General features: G+C 43.6%; 1 protein-coding gene across 1 annotated transcript in view; it reads right to left on the reverse strand.

Annotated features, from left to right (window-relative positions):
* LOC138349605 (heat shock protein 75 kDa, mitochondrial-like) overlaps window positions 1-16,231 on the reverse strand; it is a 47,614-nt gene that overhangs the window by 13,237 nt on the left and 18,146 nt on the right. Inside the window, exon 4 of the mRNA XM_069335375.1 lies at window positions 607-748. Within this exon, the coding sequence (XP_069191476.1) occupies window positions 607-748 (142 nt within the window). The remainder of the gene's footprint in view (window positions 1-606; window positions 749-16,231) is intronic.

The following is a 16,231-nucleotide window of genomic DNA, read 5'->3' on the forward strand; positions in this document are numbered from 1 at the left end:
ATGATAAACTTTACATTTATTTAAAGTGTTCACAGGCCATTGCTCCCTGCTCCTCTCTGAGGGGGGGGGGGGGGCAGGATCTGGCTCATAGTTGTTTTGTTGTATAAGATTCGTTCCTTGGAACAAAAAGTTCCAAGTAGCACGGGCTATGGTGAGCCCGTAGTGGACTTTTTTCTCATAGTCCACAGAAGGCCAACAGAACTCGGCAACTGATGACACCTAGTAGTATGGCAGTTATTCAGTGTGATAGCTCCAGAGAGCTGACAATTTTCCTCACAGAAAATACAATAACAAAAGCAGTATTAAAAATCAAATTAATGATTTGAATGCACTTGTGTGCAAAGATTCAATGGGCATTATGGAATTTTAATTAATCCAGATTGTAGATGAATGTAGACAATTGGAAACTTACGAGAACAGAAAATTATGGGACACCAGTTATTTCACATTAATATACAAATTAAAAGAGGAGGGGAATTAGCAGTAATATCAGAATTTTTTTTAAATTTTCACCAAAAAATGAATAAAAACTCATGAACATAATGTTTTTTCTGTCTTCTTAGCAGCCAGTTAGAAAAGTTATACAAAAGTTGTTAAGTTTCTTACTTCCTTCGTAATCAACTGCTTCTTTATGCTGACGCTTTTCTTTCTCTACAGAAACAATTTTCCTGTTAGTGAATTCCCGTAGCTGCATGGGAACTACTACATCATAGGCCTCGTAGCAGAATAACACTTCCACATTGCGTTCCTGCACAGGAGAAAAAAGAAACACATTAACTGTTATATCCTCAGTATCATAATTCTAAGAACTGTCCAGCATTGCAAACATCACTAAATTATTGTATTGAGTGGAACACCTTAAACCTAAATGGTTCAGAGATTAAGGTGTGGATCAACAAGTCTGTTTTAGACCTGGAACAGTTCCACACCGGCTAGTCTTAGATGATATAACTACTATTTGAGTCTTATTATTTCCACAACCTATTTTTTTCAGGGGAAAGCCCCTAGTGGCTCCCTGAAGCTACTATACTGATATAGTGCCAAACTACAAGGTGCCATCAGTTGTGGAGTTCGTATTGACAGAACCTGACCCACCTCACAGGTGCAGGGAGCAAAGGCAGTTATGAAAAAAATTTGTCAACTTATTTCTGTTTGCCACCACCAAAGCAAGGCACCCAGAAAGTCAATGCAACAAAATACACCACAGCCTCAAAACCACCAAATGAACAACAATGTAAACAAACAATTGAAAATTCATGAAACTTGAGCTAGCTCATTTGCCTCCACCTCCCTCAACATTTGGGGGAAGGAGGGAGGCAGTCAGGTGTCAGCCAACTGCTCCACCCTCAGTTCTAATGCTGATATGTATGTGCCTAGTTCCTCTCTCATTGTTCTGACTCTGGTCTTGGTTTCAGCTCAGTGGTGTTTTGCCCTCGAGGCTTTTTCTGTGTATGGTTGTGCAACGTGAGCCAGGAGTTTAGTGTTCTTGGAGCTGCATGTGCCCAGGGCTACCTTCCATGTGCGCTCATTAAGTGCTGTCCTTGCGTGGTCAGGGTTCACTCCCTAAAGGGGTCTCCATGCCTGTGGTGGCTCTCGCCCTGAAGGTAAGCTTATTGTCTTGGATTGTCAGTCTCTCCTTGGGTCGAGTGTGTTTATATGCTGGTGGGGCGCACTGAGGTAGGCCTTCCAGATTACCATACCTGGTTTGGTCTGCTATTCTTGTGTGTTCCACGGTCGGGTATCTTGAGAGTTAGTGGTACTTAATTGGTAATTCGGTCCTTTTATGGCCTTTATTTTTCATCGTGCCCTCATTCCTCTAAGGGGGGTTTATTTGTGCCATTCCTGACTTATTAGGTTTACCTAGTGTCTAGGCATGGATGTTCCCCTTTTTGGTTTCTCTCTTGCTCTTTCTGGTGGTATTGGGTGTTAATAGGGGAAACCTATACAATTAAATAGGAGTTACCACCCTGGCGATAACAGTGCCTGGGCATACCTGCAGGGAACATTCACCCTGCAAGCCCTGGAAAACCCCCATGGGTTTGGTGGTCCTTGTGATCCACCCACCATCCCTGCTCTCACTTCGAGCAAATTTCTGGGTTGCGCACCATCCATGCTTTGTGGCAATGTTCAGTTTGTCTGCCTCCACTGCTACCTGTTGGGTCTGTGACAACTTTGGCCCTGAGTCATGAAGGGGATGCTCCCTTCAAGTTGCTCTACTCTGCCAATTTTGGAGGGGCTTCTGGCAGCAACTGCTGGTGTCTTTAGTTCCTGGATTGCAGCAGTCAAGGTTGTGTCCCCGGTTTGAGGTCCGGGGCTAGCAAGTGATGCTTGTCTCATGGAATAGGCGGTGATTTTGTCCATACCTCCTTTTCCTTCTTTCTCCTTTGGGCAGGGGGTTTGCCCTTCTTTCCCCTGCCCCTGGCCCAGTAGCAGGTTTAGGGTTGGGGTTTTTCTTAGGGATATCCCTTCGGCAGCTACGAGGGTTGTCCCTTTCAATTCGAGTGTAGATACAGTTGAGCCTTCTCATCTTGCCAAGGTTTCTGGGAACTCCTTTTTTGTTCCATCACACAAAACAATAAAAAACCAGCTTTGAATGTAATGAAACGTCATTTTCTAGGTGAGAGCCCGGAGGCTCCACAGAGCTATCCAGGCAGATATGTATACAGTATTATTAGACTTTGGCATCAGTGTGAATGAAGTTTTAGGCCTACCAGGGACCACGAGCCAGAACCAGGCCCCCTCAATGAGGCATGAGGCGCAATGACCTATAGAACTGCACATGTGATTTGGAGCATTCTATGTCTGCCATTGACCAGGCCAGGCACCCAGAAAGGCAAGCGCCTCAAAACAAGCCCCTCTTCTGGTTAAAACCACTACTGAAACTAACGAGTGGACTCAACTCCCCAAATGAAAACGAGCTTGATGTCACATGTGCCGTGTCACTTGTCTGCTCAGCTCCCCCCCCCCCCCCACCCCCGGGAGGGGGAAGAGGGAGCCCCAGACCCCTCATGCCAGCGATCCACACCCCAGTTCTCGGCTGATGTGATAAGGCTCAGTCGTGTGGCTCCAGCTCCAGATTCTCTCTGTTGTGCTATGCCTTGTGTTCAGTACTGCTCTTACAGTGGCGTGTGAGCAGGGAGTAATAATCTATTATTCACAGGTACTCGGGCTGCATGTGCTTAGGGTTCCCTTCCCCGAGTGCCCTGTACTGAGTGCTGAGTGCCCTGTACTGAGTGCTGAGTGCCCTGTACTGAGTGCTGAGTGCCCCAGCCCTTGGGGACTGGGGTTATCTTCCACAAGGCACCTTGGGAACTACCTCTGTTGGTCTTTTGCTGCTCGGTAATTGACCGCCCTGGGAGTGTTGGGGGGTTTCCTCCTCGCTTTTTACCTTGGGGTAACTGGTAGTTCTTGCACTGGTAGGAGCACAGGGTACTGCGCAGCTAGTTTTCACATATTACAGTGGCCGGCTTTGTTCCTTCTGGGTACCGTTGTCCTCTTGCAGGGTTTTTCTTTTCATTTTTTTTGTACCTAGTGGGGGGGGGCCGGCTTTTGTACCTTGTGGGGGGGGCCCTACTTTTGTACCTAGTGGGGGGGGGGCTGCTTTTGTTCCCCTGCCCCCTGTTATATTAGGATCTTGACCTCCTGGGCTCGGTGGTTCCCCTGCTTGGCCCCCGTGAGTGGACACGTCCCGGGGGTTCAGTTTTAGAAATTTGTTTGGTAGACTTGGGTGCCAGTTAGCAGTACCCTGGCTGGGCTTACCCTTAACAAAACCTGTCTTAGGGCCCTGGGAAGCCCTGTAGGGGTGAAAGGGGTCCAATGGATGCGACCCCTGGGTCCCCACTCACTTTTTGAGAGTTTGAAGGTTGCTCTGTCCCCTTGTCTCAGGGCAACGCTCAATGTTTTTGGCTCCGTTATGCTGCCTGTCGAGTAAGTGACACCTTCGACCCCGAGTCCTGCTGTTACGAATCTTACTAGGATTCTAACATTACTCTTGATGCTTATATTACTATTGTCTTGTTCTATAATTATTATAGTAACCAGTTGGAAGATATTAGATTCTTGTATGTTATATATTGTAGCATGCTGTTGTGTGCCTGAGTTGCATTATATTGTATGAGGCTTTTGCAAGTATTTTCATGTTGGTTTCTCCGTGTGGGGGTTGACCATATTTGGATGTGGCCAGTGTGGGAACTTGATGTCAAGCGAGTGAGTATAGTTCAACCTTGACTAATTCTTATTATTGTTTGCCAGTAAATTATATTGAGTAATGTAACATTATTATATACTCTTATGATTAATAATGATTTGAATATTAGTACTACATTTTGTTAGTAGAATTTCTACAATAGTTTATGTAGATGTTTAGTTGATATTGTGGTAGACGCCTGCCCTGGGATCCGACGCTTGGGCAGAGGCTGGCAGCTTTGGTCGAGAGGAGACATGTTTTAAGTTAAGTCCTTGGTAATGGTTATTTTAGCTAATACTCGGTTAATTCTCTGGTTAGATGATTGTGTATTTTCCCAAATTAGAATTCATGTGCTGGTGGGATTGCTCATTGCTCAATAAGGATTTTATTTATATTATTGCATGCTAAAAAATATTTCTGACTATTATCTGTATTATTTAATTGTTATGTTTGTCAACCTTAGAGTAGATACATTGTTTTCCCAAGTTATGCAGTGTTTTATTCCCCTTTACCCCTAGACACCTGTTGGCAAGGGGTACGCCAATTACTGAAAGCGGCGGAGGGTCACATTTTGCCCAAACCCCCCTGCAGTTTTCAAAATATCCCAAACATCCCAAATTCGATACCTGAGCCATATTTTGGATCCAAATTCTGGCTCTCTGCACCTATTTGCAGTTTGAAATTCCGACTTTTTATACCAAAAATCTGCCAATTACTGAAAGCGGCGGTGGGTCACATTTTGGCCAAACTCCCCTGCTGTTTTCAAAACATCCCAAATTCAATACCTGAGCCATATTTTGGGCCCAAATTCTGGCTCTCTGCACCTATTCGCAGTTTGAAATTCCGACTTTTTATACAAAAAATCGGCCAATTACTGAAAGCGGCGGTGGGTCACATTTTGTCCAAACCCCTCTGCAGTTTTCAAAATATCCCAAACATCCCAAATTCGATACCCGAGCCATATTTTGGACCCAAATTCTGGCTCTCTGCACCTATTCGCAGTTTGAAATTCCGACTTTTTATACCAAAATTATTCCAATTACTGTAAGCGGCGGTGGGTCACATTTTACCCACACCCCCCTGCTGTTTTCAAAATATCCCAAACATCCCAAATTCGATACCTGAGCCATATTTTGGACCCAAATTCTGGCTCTCTGCACTGTCATGTTCACAGAAAATGGTACCATCCGTTTTCTATGTGCGGCGGCTGAGACGCCAGAGAGAGAAGGTAAACAATAGAGCGTACAGGACGCCCGCCAAGCTTGGTAGCTACTAGTCATGTAATCATATTAAGTATTAAAGTCAGTAACCTAGTCATGACTTTACATCAACCCTACAACCAAGACTTCCTCAGTAACACACAAACACCACATTGGCGACGAGGATGAACTGTGAACGCAGGTATTTGTTCGGTTTCAAACACAAGGGTGAAGCATGCTGCCTGGAGGAGGAAGAGAAGCTGTGAGCGCCATAACCGATTCTGTATGCTAACCGATGCTGTGTGCTAACCAATGCTGTGTGCTAAACGATGCTGTGTGCTAACCAATGCTTTGTGCTACCCAAGCTGTGTGCTACCCAAGCTGTGCTGAAGAAACTGTGTACTGAGGAATCTGCCGACGTTGTGTACGAAACGACGCATTGATGTGTACAAAACCTGATGTTTTGGTTACGAAACGACGCTTCGTGCTACAAAATTCATCACACTGAACCAACTGCTGCACCAACTGCTGTACCAACTGCTGTACCAACTGCTGCCGTACCAACTGCTGTGCCAACTGCTGTGCCAACTGCTGTGCTGCTGCTGTGAGTAGGAACAACACATGTACACAAGGGCTAGGTAAGAAGTCAGTTGCTGCTATATTGTGCACTGTTGTGAACTTTTGCATTAAAATGCTTGTGTGCTTTGCAAAATTAAAGTAATTACAGTGAATTCTTGACTAACATATTCAGTGCAGTAAGTGTTTAATATTCTGAGGAACATTTAAGTGATAAGTTACATTTATTCAGTAAAAATGGCAAATATACGTCAGTTTCCTGCATTTGATCCTGACTGTGACCAGACAAACCTGTCACAGAGGTGGGTCAAATGGCTTAAAAGGTTTGAAAATTTGTTGATAGTTTCTGACATCAAAAGTGCTGAAAGAAAGCGTGCCTTTCTACTTCATTATGCAGGTGATAGAGTTTGTGACATCTTTGACACACTGAAAGACACTGGTGGTGCCAAAGATTATGACACTGCCAAAGCCAAACTAACAGAGCATTTCAAACCAAGGCAAAATACTGCAATGGAAATTATGCATTTCAGGAGAGCAAAACAACTCTCTAATGAAACTGTGGATCAATACCACACACGTCTGCAGGGTTTAGCAGCCCATTGTGAGTTTGCTGATGTTGACAAAGAAATCAAACAGCAAATAATTGAAACATGCACATCTACACGTCTCCGTCGAAGAGCTCTAGAACTTGTTGATGATGAAAGTTCTCTTACCAAGATACTGGATATTGCTCGTCGAATGGAAGATGCTGCACGTGATGCTCGTGTCATGGAGTGCAGTGCCAACAACGGTTCTGCCAGTGTTACTAACAGTGATGAGGTATGTAAGGTTCAGGGAGGACATCGTAATCAAAGAAGATATGCCAAACCTAACAGTAAATTTAGCCGAGAACCACGTCACAACTGGGGTCAAGGAACAAGGCTCAAGCAGTCACAACGACCCACATCAGAGGGTGTCAACAATAAATGTTACAATTGTGGAGGAGACTACCCACACCAAGATAATGTTTGTCCTGCTCAAGGTAAGAAGTGCTATGAGTGTGGAAAACTAGGTCATTTTGGTGCTATGTGTCGTTCTGCACTAAAGAAACCACAGTCAATGAATAAAAGCACTGTACGAGGATCAGGTCATAGGGGTCGAGGTGGTAAACACAATATTGCACCTCATATCCAGAATGTTAATAATATACAAGACAACATTTCATTACAACCAGTCTCAGATGACAGTAAATGTGATTATACTTATGGAGTACAATCAATCACAGAATGGAATGATCTTCCAAACAACCCAGAGACTATAGTATATATTGCTGGTATTTGTCTCAAAGTTCTTATTGACACTGGATCAAACATTGACACCATGGCTGAGTGCCACTATGAAAAATTTAGAAAACAGTTCCCAAAGCTAGAAAAATACAATGGTAAAGCCACTGCCTATGCTTCGAAGTTAGCCTTGCCAGTGATTGGAACTTTCACTGCAGAGATTAAGTCAAAGAATGCAATGCTCATTACTACATTCCATGTTGTTAGGAATGCAAAGGAGTCTGTACTCAGTTACAAGACTTCAACCAAATTGGGGCTACTTCAGCTTTCTAATGCTGTAGCAGTGGAATCTGCAAACAATGTTGATGGTATTGTTGCTGAATTTTCTGATCGATTTAAATCCATAGGTTGTTATACTGATAGCAAAGTACATCTGCATATCAACCCAGATGTAATTCCAGTTGCCCAACCACATCGCCGACAACCATTCCATACTCGCAAGAAAGTCGATGCTGAACTGGATAGGCTGATAGAACTAGATATCATTGAACCAGTAACAGGCCCAACACCATGGGTAAGCCCAATTGTCACTCCACCAAAGCCGAAGAATCCAGATGAGATACGCATTTGTGTGGACATGCGTGTTCCCAACAAGGCAATAATGCGTGAACGCCATCCTACACCCACTGTAGATGATATGATCTACCGCTTGAATGGTGCAACTGTATTTAGCAAGTTAGATTTAAACAAGGGCTATCATCAGCTTGAACTTGATGATGAGAGTCGCTTCATCACAACGTTTACGACACATCGAGGTCTGTATAGGTACAAGCGCCTGAGTTTTGGTATTAACAGTGCTGCCGAGGTATTCCAGCACATCATCAGCCAGGTATTGCAAGATATACCTAATGCTGACAACATGTCTGATGACATCATTGTTTATGGCCGTACCCAAGCTGAACACGACAAAGCTCTTCGTGCAACATTGCAACGCTTACGAGAAAAGAATTTGACGCTAAGCCGAGCAAAGTGTGAGTTCAATCAACATAAAATTGAATTCTTTGGACATGTACTTAGTGACAAAGGTCTGTCTCCAGATCCTAAGAAAGTTGCAGATATCAAGAATGCTGCACCTCCTTCAACGTCCACTGAAGTACATAGTTTTCTGGGAATGGCAAACTACTGTTCTCGCTTCATTCCAGATTTTGCTACCATTACGAAGCCTCTACGTGAGCTCCTGAAGAAAAACGCATCATGGTACTGGAGCGATATCGAGCAAAATGCATTTGATGCTGTGAAAGATGCACTAGTAGAGAATGCGACTGCTGCATACTTTGATCCATCAATGGACACTGAATTAACGGTGGATGCTAGTCCTGTTGGATTAGGTGCTGTTTTAGCCCAACACAAACCTGGTCAACCAGATTCCAGAGTAGTAATTGCCTACGCCAGCCGTTCTCTCACAGATGTTGAGCAACGATACAGTCAGACAGAGAAGGAAGCTCTTGCTCTTGTATGGGGCTGTGAACACTTCAATGTGTATCTGCTTGGTGCGCCCTTCGCCACGATAGTCACTGACCACAAACCGTTGGAGACCATCTTCAATAATCCAAAGTCCAAACCACCAGCTCGCATTGAGAGATGGGCTCTTCGTCTGCAACCATACAACTTTACGGTGAAATACAAGCCGGGTGCAGGCAATCCCGCTGATTACATCAGTCGACATCCTGCAAACAGTTTCACCATCACCAAGCATCAGCAAGTTGCCGAGGAATATGTACACTCTGTAACCTGTGATGCAGTCCCTAAGGCTCTCACTCTTGATGAAATCCGTACTGCAACCCTGGAGGACCCAACTCTGCAAGCAACAGTGGATGCATTGACTAAGAAAAAGTTTCCACGCATCCCACCCTCAGGAGTTGACCAAGATGCATTCAAAGCACTTGAACGCATCCAGACAGAATTAAGTGTTACGCAACAACGCGACACTGTGCTGCGAGGTACTCGTATCGTTATTCCAGCTGTTCTCCAGCAACGTGCTCTGAAGCTTGCACATCAAGGACACCAAGGTCTTGTTAGGACCAAACAGCTGCTACGAGAAAAGGTGTGGTTTCCTGGCATTGATCGTCAAGCAAAGGATATGCATGATGCCTGTGTCCCTTGCCAAGCTGCAGTGGATACTTCAAGACCAACACCTCTACAACCTTCACCACTACCTGCTGCACCATGGACGGAAGTATCAATGGACTTCTGCGGACCACTACCAACTGGAGAGTACTTGATGGTAGTCATTGATGATCACTCACGTTATCCAGAAGTAGAAATCATCAATTCCACATCTGCAAAGGCCGTCATCCCGAAACTTGACAAGATCTTTTCAAACTTTGGCATTCCTGAAGTTGTCAAGACGGACAATGGACCGCCATTCAATGGACAAGACTTTGTCAACTTTGCTGAGCATATTGGATTCAAACACCGCCGTGTGATGCCACTACATCCTCAAGCAAATGGAGAAGTTGAGAGATTCATGCAACCTCTCATGAAAGCGGTACGCTGTGCTCATGCCGAAGGACGATCCTGGAAACAAGCTATGTATGCTTTTCTCAGGAACTACCGTGCAACACCACATGGAACACTGGGCAAGTCACCTGGTGAACTTTTATTTGGACGTCCTATGAGAATCGCACTACCCGTCATGCCAGCCGAGGTAACAGATAAACGTCTCGCTCAGAAAGATGCACTGGCCAAGGGCAAAATGAAAATTGCTCATGATCAACATGCAAAGGAACAATTCATAAAAGTTGGAGATACTGTTCTCGTTAAAAAGAAAAAAGAGGGAAAGTTAGATATGCCGTATGATACAAAACCATATAAAGTGATTAGTGTAAAAGGAACTATGGTAACAGCTAGTAAGAGATCATAGTATAACACGTAATATGGCTTATTTCAAAGTGATTCCAACTAGTGTAGAAAATGATGAAGTGCAAAGTCGTGCAAAAGAAAAAGAAAAAAATAGTTATAACCCGACAAACAATTCATCAAGGGATGTTATTGTATTTAAGGACTCTCGTCCTAAACGTCATGTTAAACGCCCTACACGATTTGATGATTAATTGTGTTCCTATGTAATGAAAAGTATTTACTTATTATGCTAAACTAAATTTAATATTGTTTGAATAATGCAGATATCTCATTCAATATTTTGTAACTTTGTAGTACAGTTTCTTTCATGTTTGTTTAACATTGCATATGTATTTTTAACATTGAAATCCTTTGTGGAAAAGATTAAGTTGTTTAAATTCTTTGTGTGCTTAATTAATGTTAAATGTATGCAGTATCTCTTGATATGGTAATAACTTACTTTGTGTCAATAACTTTGCTTTGTGCTACAAGCATGGTAGACATCCTGTATTCATTCTTTTTAAAGAAAAGGAGGGATGTCATGTTCACAGAAAATGGTACCATCCGTTTTCTATGTGCGGCGGCTGAGACGCCAGAGAGAGAAGGTAAACAATAGAGCGTACAGGACGCCCGCCAAGCTTGGTAGCTACTAGTCATGTAATCATATTAAGTATTAAAGTCAGTAACCAAGTCATGACTTTACATCAACCCTACAACCAAGACTTCCTCAGTAACACACAAACACCACATGCACCTATTCACAGTTTGAAATTCCGACTTTTTATACCAAAAATATGAAAATTACTGAAAGCGGCGGTGGATCACATTTTGCCCAAACCCCCCTGCACTTTTCAAAATATCCCAAACATCCCAAATTCGATACCTGAGCCATATTTTGGACCCAAATTCTGGCTCTCTGCACCTATTCGCAGTTTGAAATTCCGACTTTTTATACCAAAAATATGCCAATTACTGAAAGCGGCGGTGGGTCACATTTTGCTCAAACCCCCCTGCAGTTTTCAAAATATCCCAAACATCCCAAATTCGATACCTAAGCCATATTTTGGACCCAAATTCTGGCTCTCTGCACCTATTCGCAGTTTGAAATTCCGACTTTTTATACCAAAAATATGCCAATTACTGAAAGCGGTGGTGGATCACATTTTGCCCAAACCCCCCTGCACTTTTCAAAATATCCCAAACATCCCAAATTCGATACCCGAGCCATATTTTGGACCCAAATTCTGGCTCTCTGCACCTATTCGCCGTTTGAAATTCCGACTATTTTATACAAAAAATATGCCAATTACTGCAAGCGGCGGTGGGTCACATTTTACCCAAACCCCCCTGCAGTTTTCAAAATATCCCAAACATCCCAAATTCGATACCTGTGTTGTAATCCACAAGTTAGTAGGAATTATTAGCTAGAGGATCATTACTACAACACTTAACGAATGATGAGTGGAAGTACATGTTAAGTAGACAGACTATGGATCACATATCTAAGAAAGGTCAATGGATTAAGACCGAAGCTGTTTAGCCAAATTAATAATTCCTGGAAAGAGGAATTATTCTTCATCAGGCTTCAAGGATCAAGGATTACCGCTCTAGGGATAAGGTTAATCGGATTTTATCTTCCTTGAGAGGCGTAGTGAAATGTTTGAGGCCATGGTTGGCTAAAGTCAGTCTGATTGAGGGAGTTGAACTGAGAAGTCCTCTGGATCTCCGTTTGCGGCAGTAGCGAAGTGCAGCAGACAGCTATGCGAGAACCTGATGTGATCTTAGTGACCAAGTTAAGTCTGCAGTATGTGAGTATTGAATGAAAGACTAACCGGGTGTGGAGCGTTGTAGTAATCATTCCGTATTAGGGACTTAGGCGGAAGTAACGAGTGTGGGTGGTGATCGCGGAGGTCAAGTGGTCTATGGGTATTGGAAGTGTATTGACCAAATAGAGTATGTTAATATGTTATTATTTGTCAGAGTCTATTCTTGGTAATTAAATGACAAAACCCGACGGCCTTTAAATACCTTCCATATGTTCATTCATTGTGTTCCAGTACAAACCTAGTGGTACACCTCAAGGGTCTGGTGTGTGTAGGAGTATAGGTGGTAGTAACGGTTGCTGAGGCAAGGTGTTATGTGTTGTGTAATCGCTGTGTTCGGAATGAACCGGGGTTCAGCGTCACGACATATTTGGTGGCAGCGCAAACAGGTTTGGAACACTTTGAGAGATGAAGGAAGTGTGTTACCGGTTTAGTTGGTGAGGGAATGTTCGGGAATTGGTAGACGTCGGGTTGTGTTCAGGACGGTGGATATTGGAGTGAGGAAGGGAAGGTGTGTGGGCCAGTGAGTGGCCATAGTGGGGTGTGGGGCCAAGGTGTGTGGCCAAGTGGAGTGGCCACGTTGTGCGGCAGGGAAAAGTCCCCTAAGGGGTGGAAACAGTAGTGTGGGGAACTGATAAGTGACGTTGTTAATGGTGGCTTAAAATTATAAGTGATTCTAGTGAGATTAAGGGAATAAGGCCAAGTAAGGTTGTACGGTAAAGCGTCAAGCTGGTTCATACACGAGCACATAAGGGGCGAGTAGCCATGACGGGTACGGGTAGTAATAGGGGCGCCAGTGGCTAGGCCACGAGTAATGTCGGTCAGGGTGAGAGTGGTGATAACACGGCGGCGTTGCTTACGGCGCAGGCGGCAGCGTCAGAGACAATTGGGCAGGTTGCACAGTGGTTGAAAAATGTGTTGAGCACGCATGAGACGACTAATGCAGGACCTAAGGTATATGGAGACATACCCACGTTTTGGGGCGCCAAACGGGATTCGAAAGGTTAGTTACTGACGGATATTAGAACATTTTTCTTTGCTCTAGAGAAGGCGACTAGTGTGGGGTCATGGTCGGATCAGGCAAAGATTGCATTGGCATATTCCAAGGTGAAAGGGGAAGCAAAGACCCTGCTCAACTCGGCGGAAATTAGTTATAGCGAGTTTAAGCAGGAGCTGATAGATCATTACGATGTGCAGCACGATGCAGTAGAACTAAAGGCTCAGTTAGCTGCACTTAAACGAGAACCAGGGGAACAATTAAGGGCGTTTGGCCATAGAATAAGACTCTTGGGTGATGTGATTGAGCGGACGGAAACGCAGTTCACGGGGGTAGTAAGAGATTCTATGCAACGGAGTGTTTTTTTCGGTGCAGTACCACGGGAAAGTGCGTTACACTGCAGGGAAGCTAAGTCTTTTAAGGAAGCGGTGAAACATGCAGTGTTTTGGGCGGAGAATAGCCCGACACATAAACTGACAGAGGATGACATTTTCAAGGAAGTGTCCCCTAAGGAACAGGCAAATCTTGCAGACACGCAAGAGAGACAGGCTCAGCTCTGGGCCCCAGTAGCTCAGCCAGTGGAGGATGGACCCGCGGCGGGGGTCACACATTCCAAGGGCAAGGGGCGAGGTGCTCCTCGACGTAACAATAATAAGGGCTGGGAGCCAAGGGTGTTCCAGGGACACAATACGAGTGGGGTGTCGTGGGGACCCCATCAGGGTACTCGTGGGCAGCGAGGAGGCTATAATCAAGGGGCACGTGGAGGCAGGTTCACTCCTGCTCCACCACGATACACGCCTGCTCAGGGAGCAACAGGAAGTACCACCAGAACCAGGGTACCGGTAGAGGGTATCCCCGGTGAACGGGGTATACTGCAGGTAAACACGAGCCAGAACTACCTAAGCAGACAAAAGTGTGTAAGCTATGTGGTGACGGTAGTCACTTGGCCTGGCAGTTTTTTTTTTTTTTTTTTCTACCACAGATGTGGCCAGACATTTACAATGCTAACCAGCATATATACATTTTCTTCTGTCCGCCATGGACAGGGTTAGAGATGTGTTAAACATATAGTTCAAGGGTTTATTGAACACTCAACCACAGAAGGTGATTCGGTGCTTTTAAAATGCTAAGCTATCCTACATACGTAAATACATAGATACACAGATTTACGTATGCCCTACATAAAGTATTAGATGTGTCTTTTACATAGTGTCATTAATGTACATTCACAAAGGTGAAATGTAATTCTGATCAGCTTCCATATATGCTTTATACCCATACATATACATACACACACACACATACATATATACACACACACATGCATTCACATACATTTGTCTCATTTACCCTGACAGGGTGAGGTAGCTGATAAAGAAACTAGTGTGCAATTAAGCACTTAATCACTGAAGGTGATGAAGGTGCTTTTACAAGCTCAGGTTATATAGTTACATCATATATATACATTGTATGATTGATATATTACATGGTCAATCTTGGATACAAGTCCAATATATCATCAAGTGTTCCAGTACTCATATAGTAACTACAGAGTTCAGCATACCTTAGCCCAGGAGGGCGAAAGTCAGTCAGTATGGGACATTCTACAATATAATGTTCAAGAGAGTGCATGTTTTCTCTTTCACAAAGTTGACACATTGTGTACTCGACATTTGGGTTTTGAGAAAGCTGCCAGATACGTCTATATCCCAGGCGTATTCTGGCCACTATAACATCACATTGCCGGGTTCTTGTTCTATTAGTCCCATATGTGAATGTCTCCTCACGATATCTATCATAATATTTAATGCCACAACTTTCAGGTCTTTGTGAATTTGTTAGGTCGGTGAGATTTTCATTAGATATTTGTTTAAGTATTCTCTTTATCACTGCTAATGAAACACCCATATCAATTTCTACCACTGGTTTTCTGCAGGCTGACTTAGCAAGCATATCAACAGTGTCATGCCTTGAGATGCCAACATGTGATGGTATCCATAGGAATTTAATCTCAAATCTGTTTTCTTTGGCAGCTAAAACATTCATTCGAATATCACTGACTATTTTCTGGGTGTCACTACTATGTGCGTTCAATGCCAGGAGTGCACTCTGCGAGTCACAGTATATAAGTCCACTGGCTTTGTCTTTTAAAAATTCAGTGGCAAGGTATATGCCTGCAAGTTCGGTTTGAGTTGTACTTGCCCAGTCATTGACGCGCTTCATTGCTGTAAGTACGAGAGAAGATTGTTCAAATATATTACATGCACATCCGGTACATCGTCCACCTTCTTCTACAGAGCCGTCGGTATAGCACTGATAAACATCGTTACCCATACTCTGAGTACTTTCAGTGATGTTTTTCAGTGTTAACTGTTTTAATAATGTAGTGTGCACACTATCTTTCTTGGGCGCATTTACAAAATCAACTGATAGATCCCAGTTATCCCATGGAGTAATTGGCTGATTAATCATTAGTCGAGTTGGGTACATATTTAATATTTTGATGGAGTTGGCTACCTTGTAGAACCAATATACATAATCAGATTTCGTTCTTCTTCTATAGACCTCAGGTGAGTGTAGCATATTAGAAAGTTTAGCTTGAAACTTTATGTGTTGTCTAGATCTACTCAATGCCTTCACGCCGAAAACTGTGCTAATAGACAAGATTCTCTCACTTATGGTAGGTAATTTTAACTCTGCTCTCATGTTAACTATTCTCGTGGACTTTGGAGCCCCAAGGATGAGACGCATAGCTTCATTTTGCAAGGTTTCAAGAGATTTCAGCTCTTTGTCAGTATACAGTGTGAGATGTAGAGCATTGTAGTCAATCACAGAGCGTATAAATGATACATAAAACATTCTAGCAAGTCTCACGTTAAGCCCATGATTGACACCAACAAGGACCCGCAAGGGCTTTAATCTCTCCCAAAGTCTCCTCTTGAGAGAAGAAAGGTACCCAGGGTCGTTAATGGGGACACCAAGGTATCTGTAAGACTCGCAGTTCTCAAGTACTCGCCCATCTATATGATAATTGGGTGGTGGAATACCACATGGAATGAGGGCACGAGTTTTCTGTACAGAGATAAGGAGGCCACATTCCTCAGCTCTAGTAGCAAAAGCGTCGAGCAGAACTTGCATTCTAGGCTCGGTGGCAGCCTGTAAACATATATCATCAGTATAACAAATGACAGTGTTTTCATTATTAGTTGGAAGATCTTTAATAAGTTTATGCATCAGAACGTTGAACAACAAGGGACTGAGGACCCCTCCTTGTGTAGTTCCCAGTT

This window comes from Procambarus clarkii, chromosome 33, assembly GCF_040958095.1.
Source record: "Procambarus clarkii isolate CNS0578487 chromosome 33, FALCON_Pclarkii_2.0, whole genome shotgun sequence".
NCBI lineage: Eukaryota > Metazoa > Arthropoda > Malacostraca > Decapoda > Cambaridae > Procambarus > Procambarus clarkii.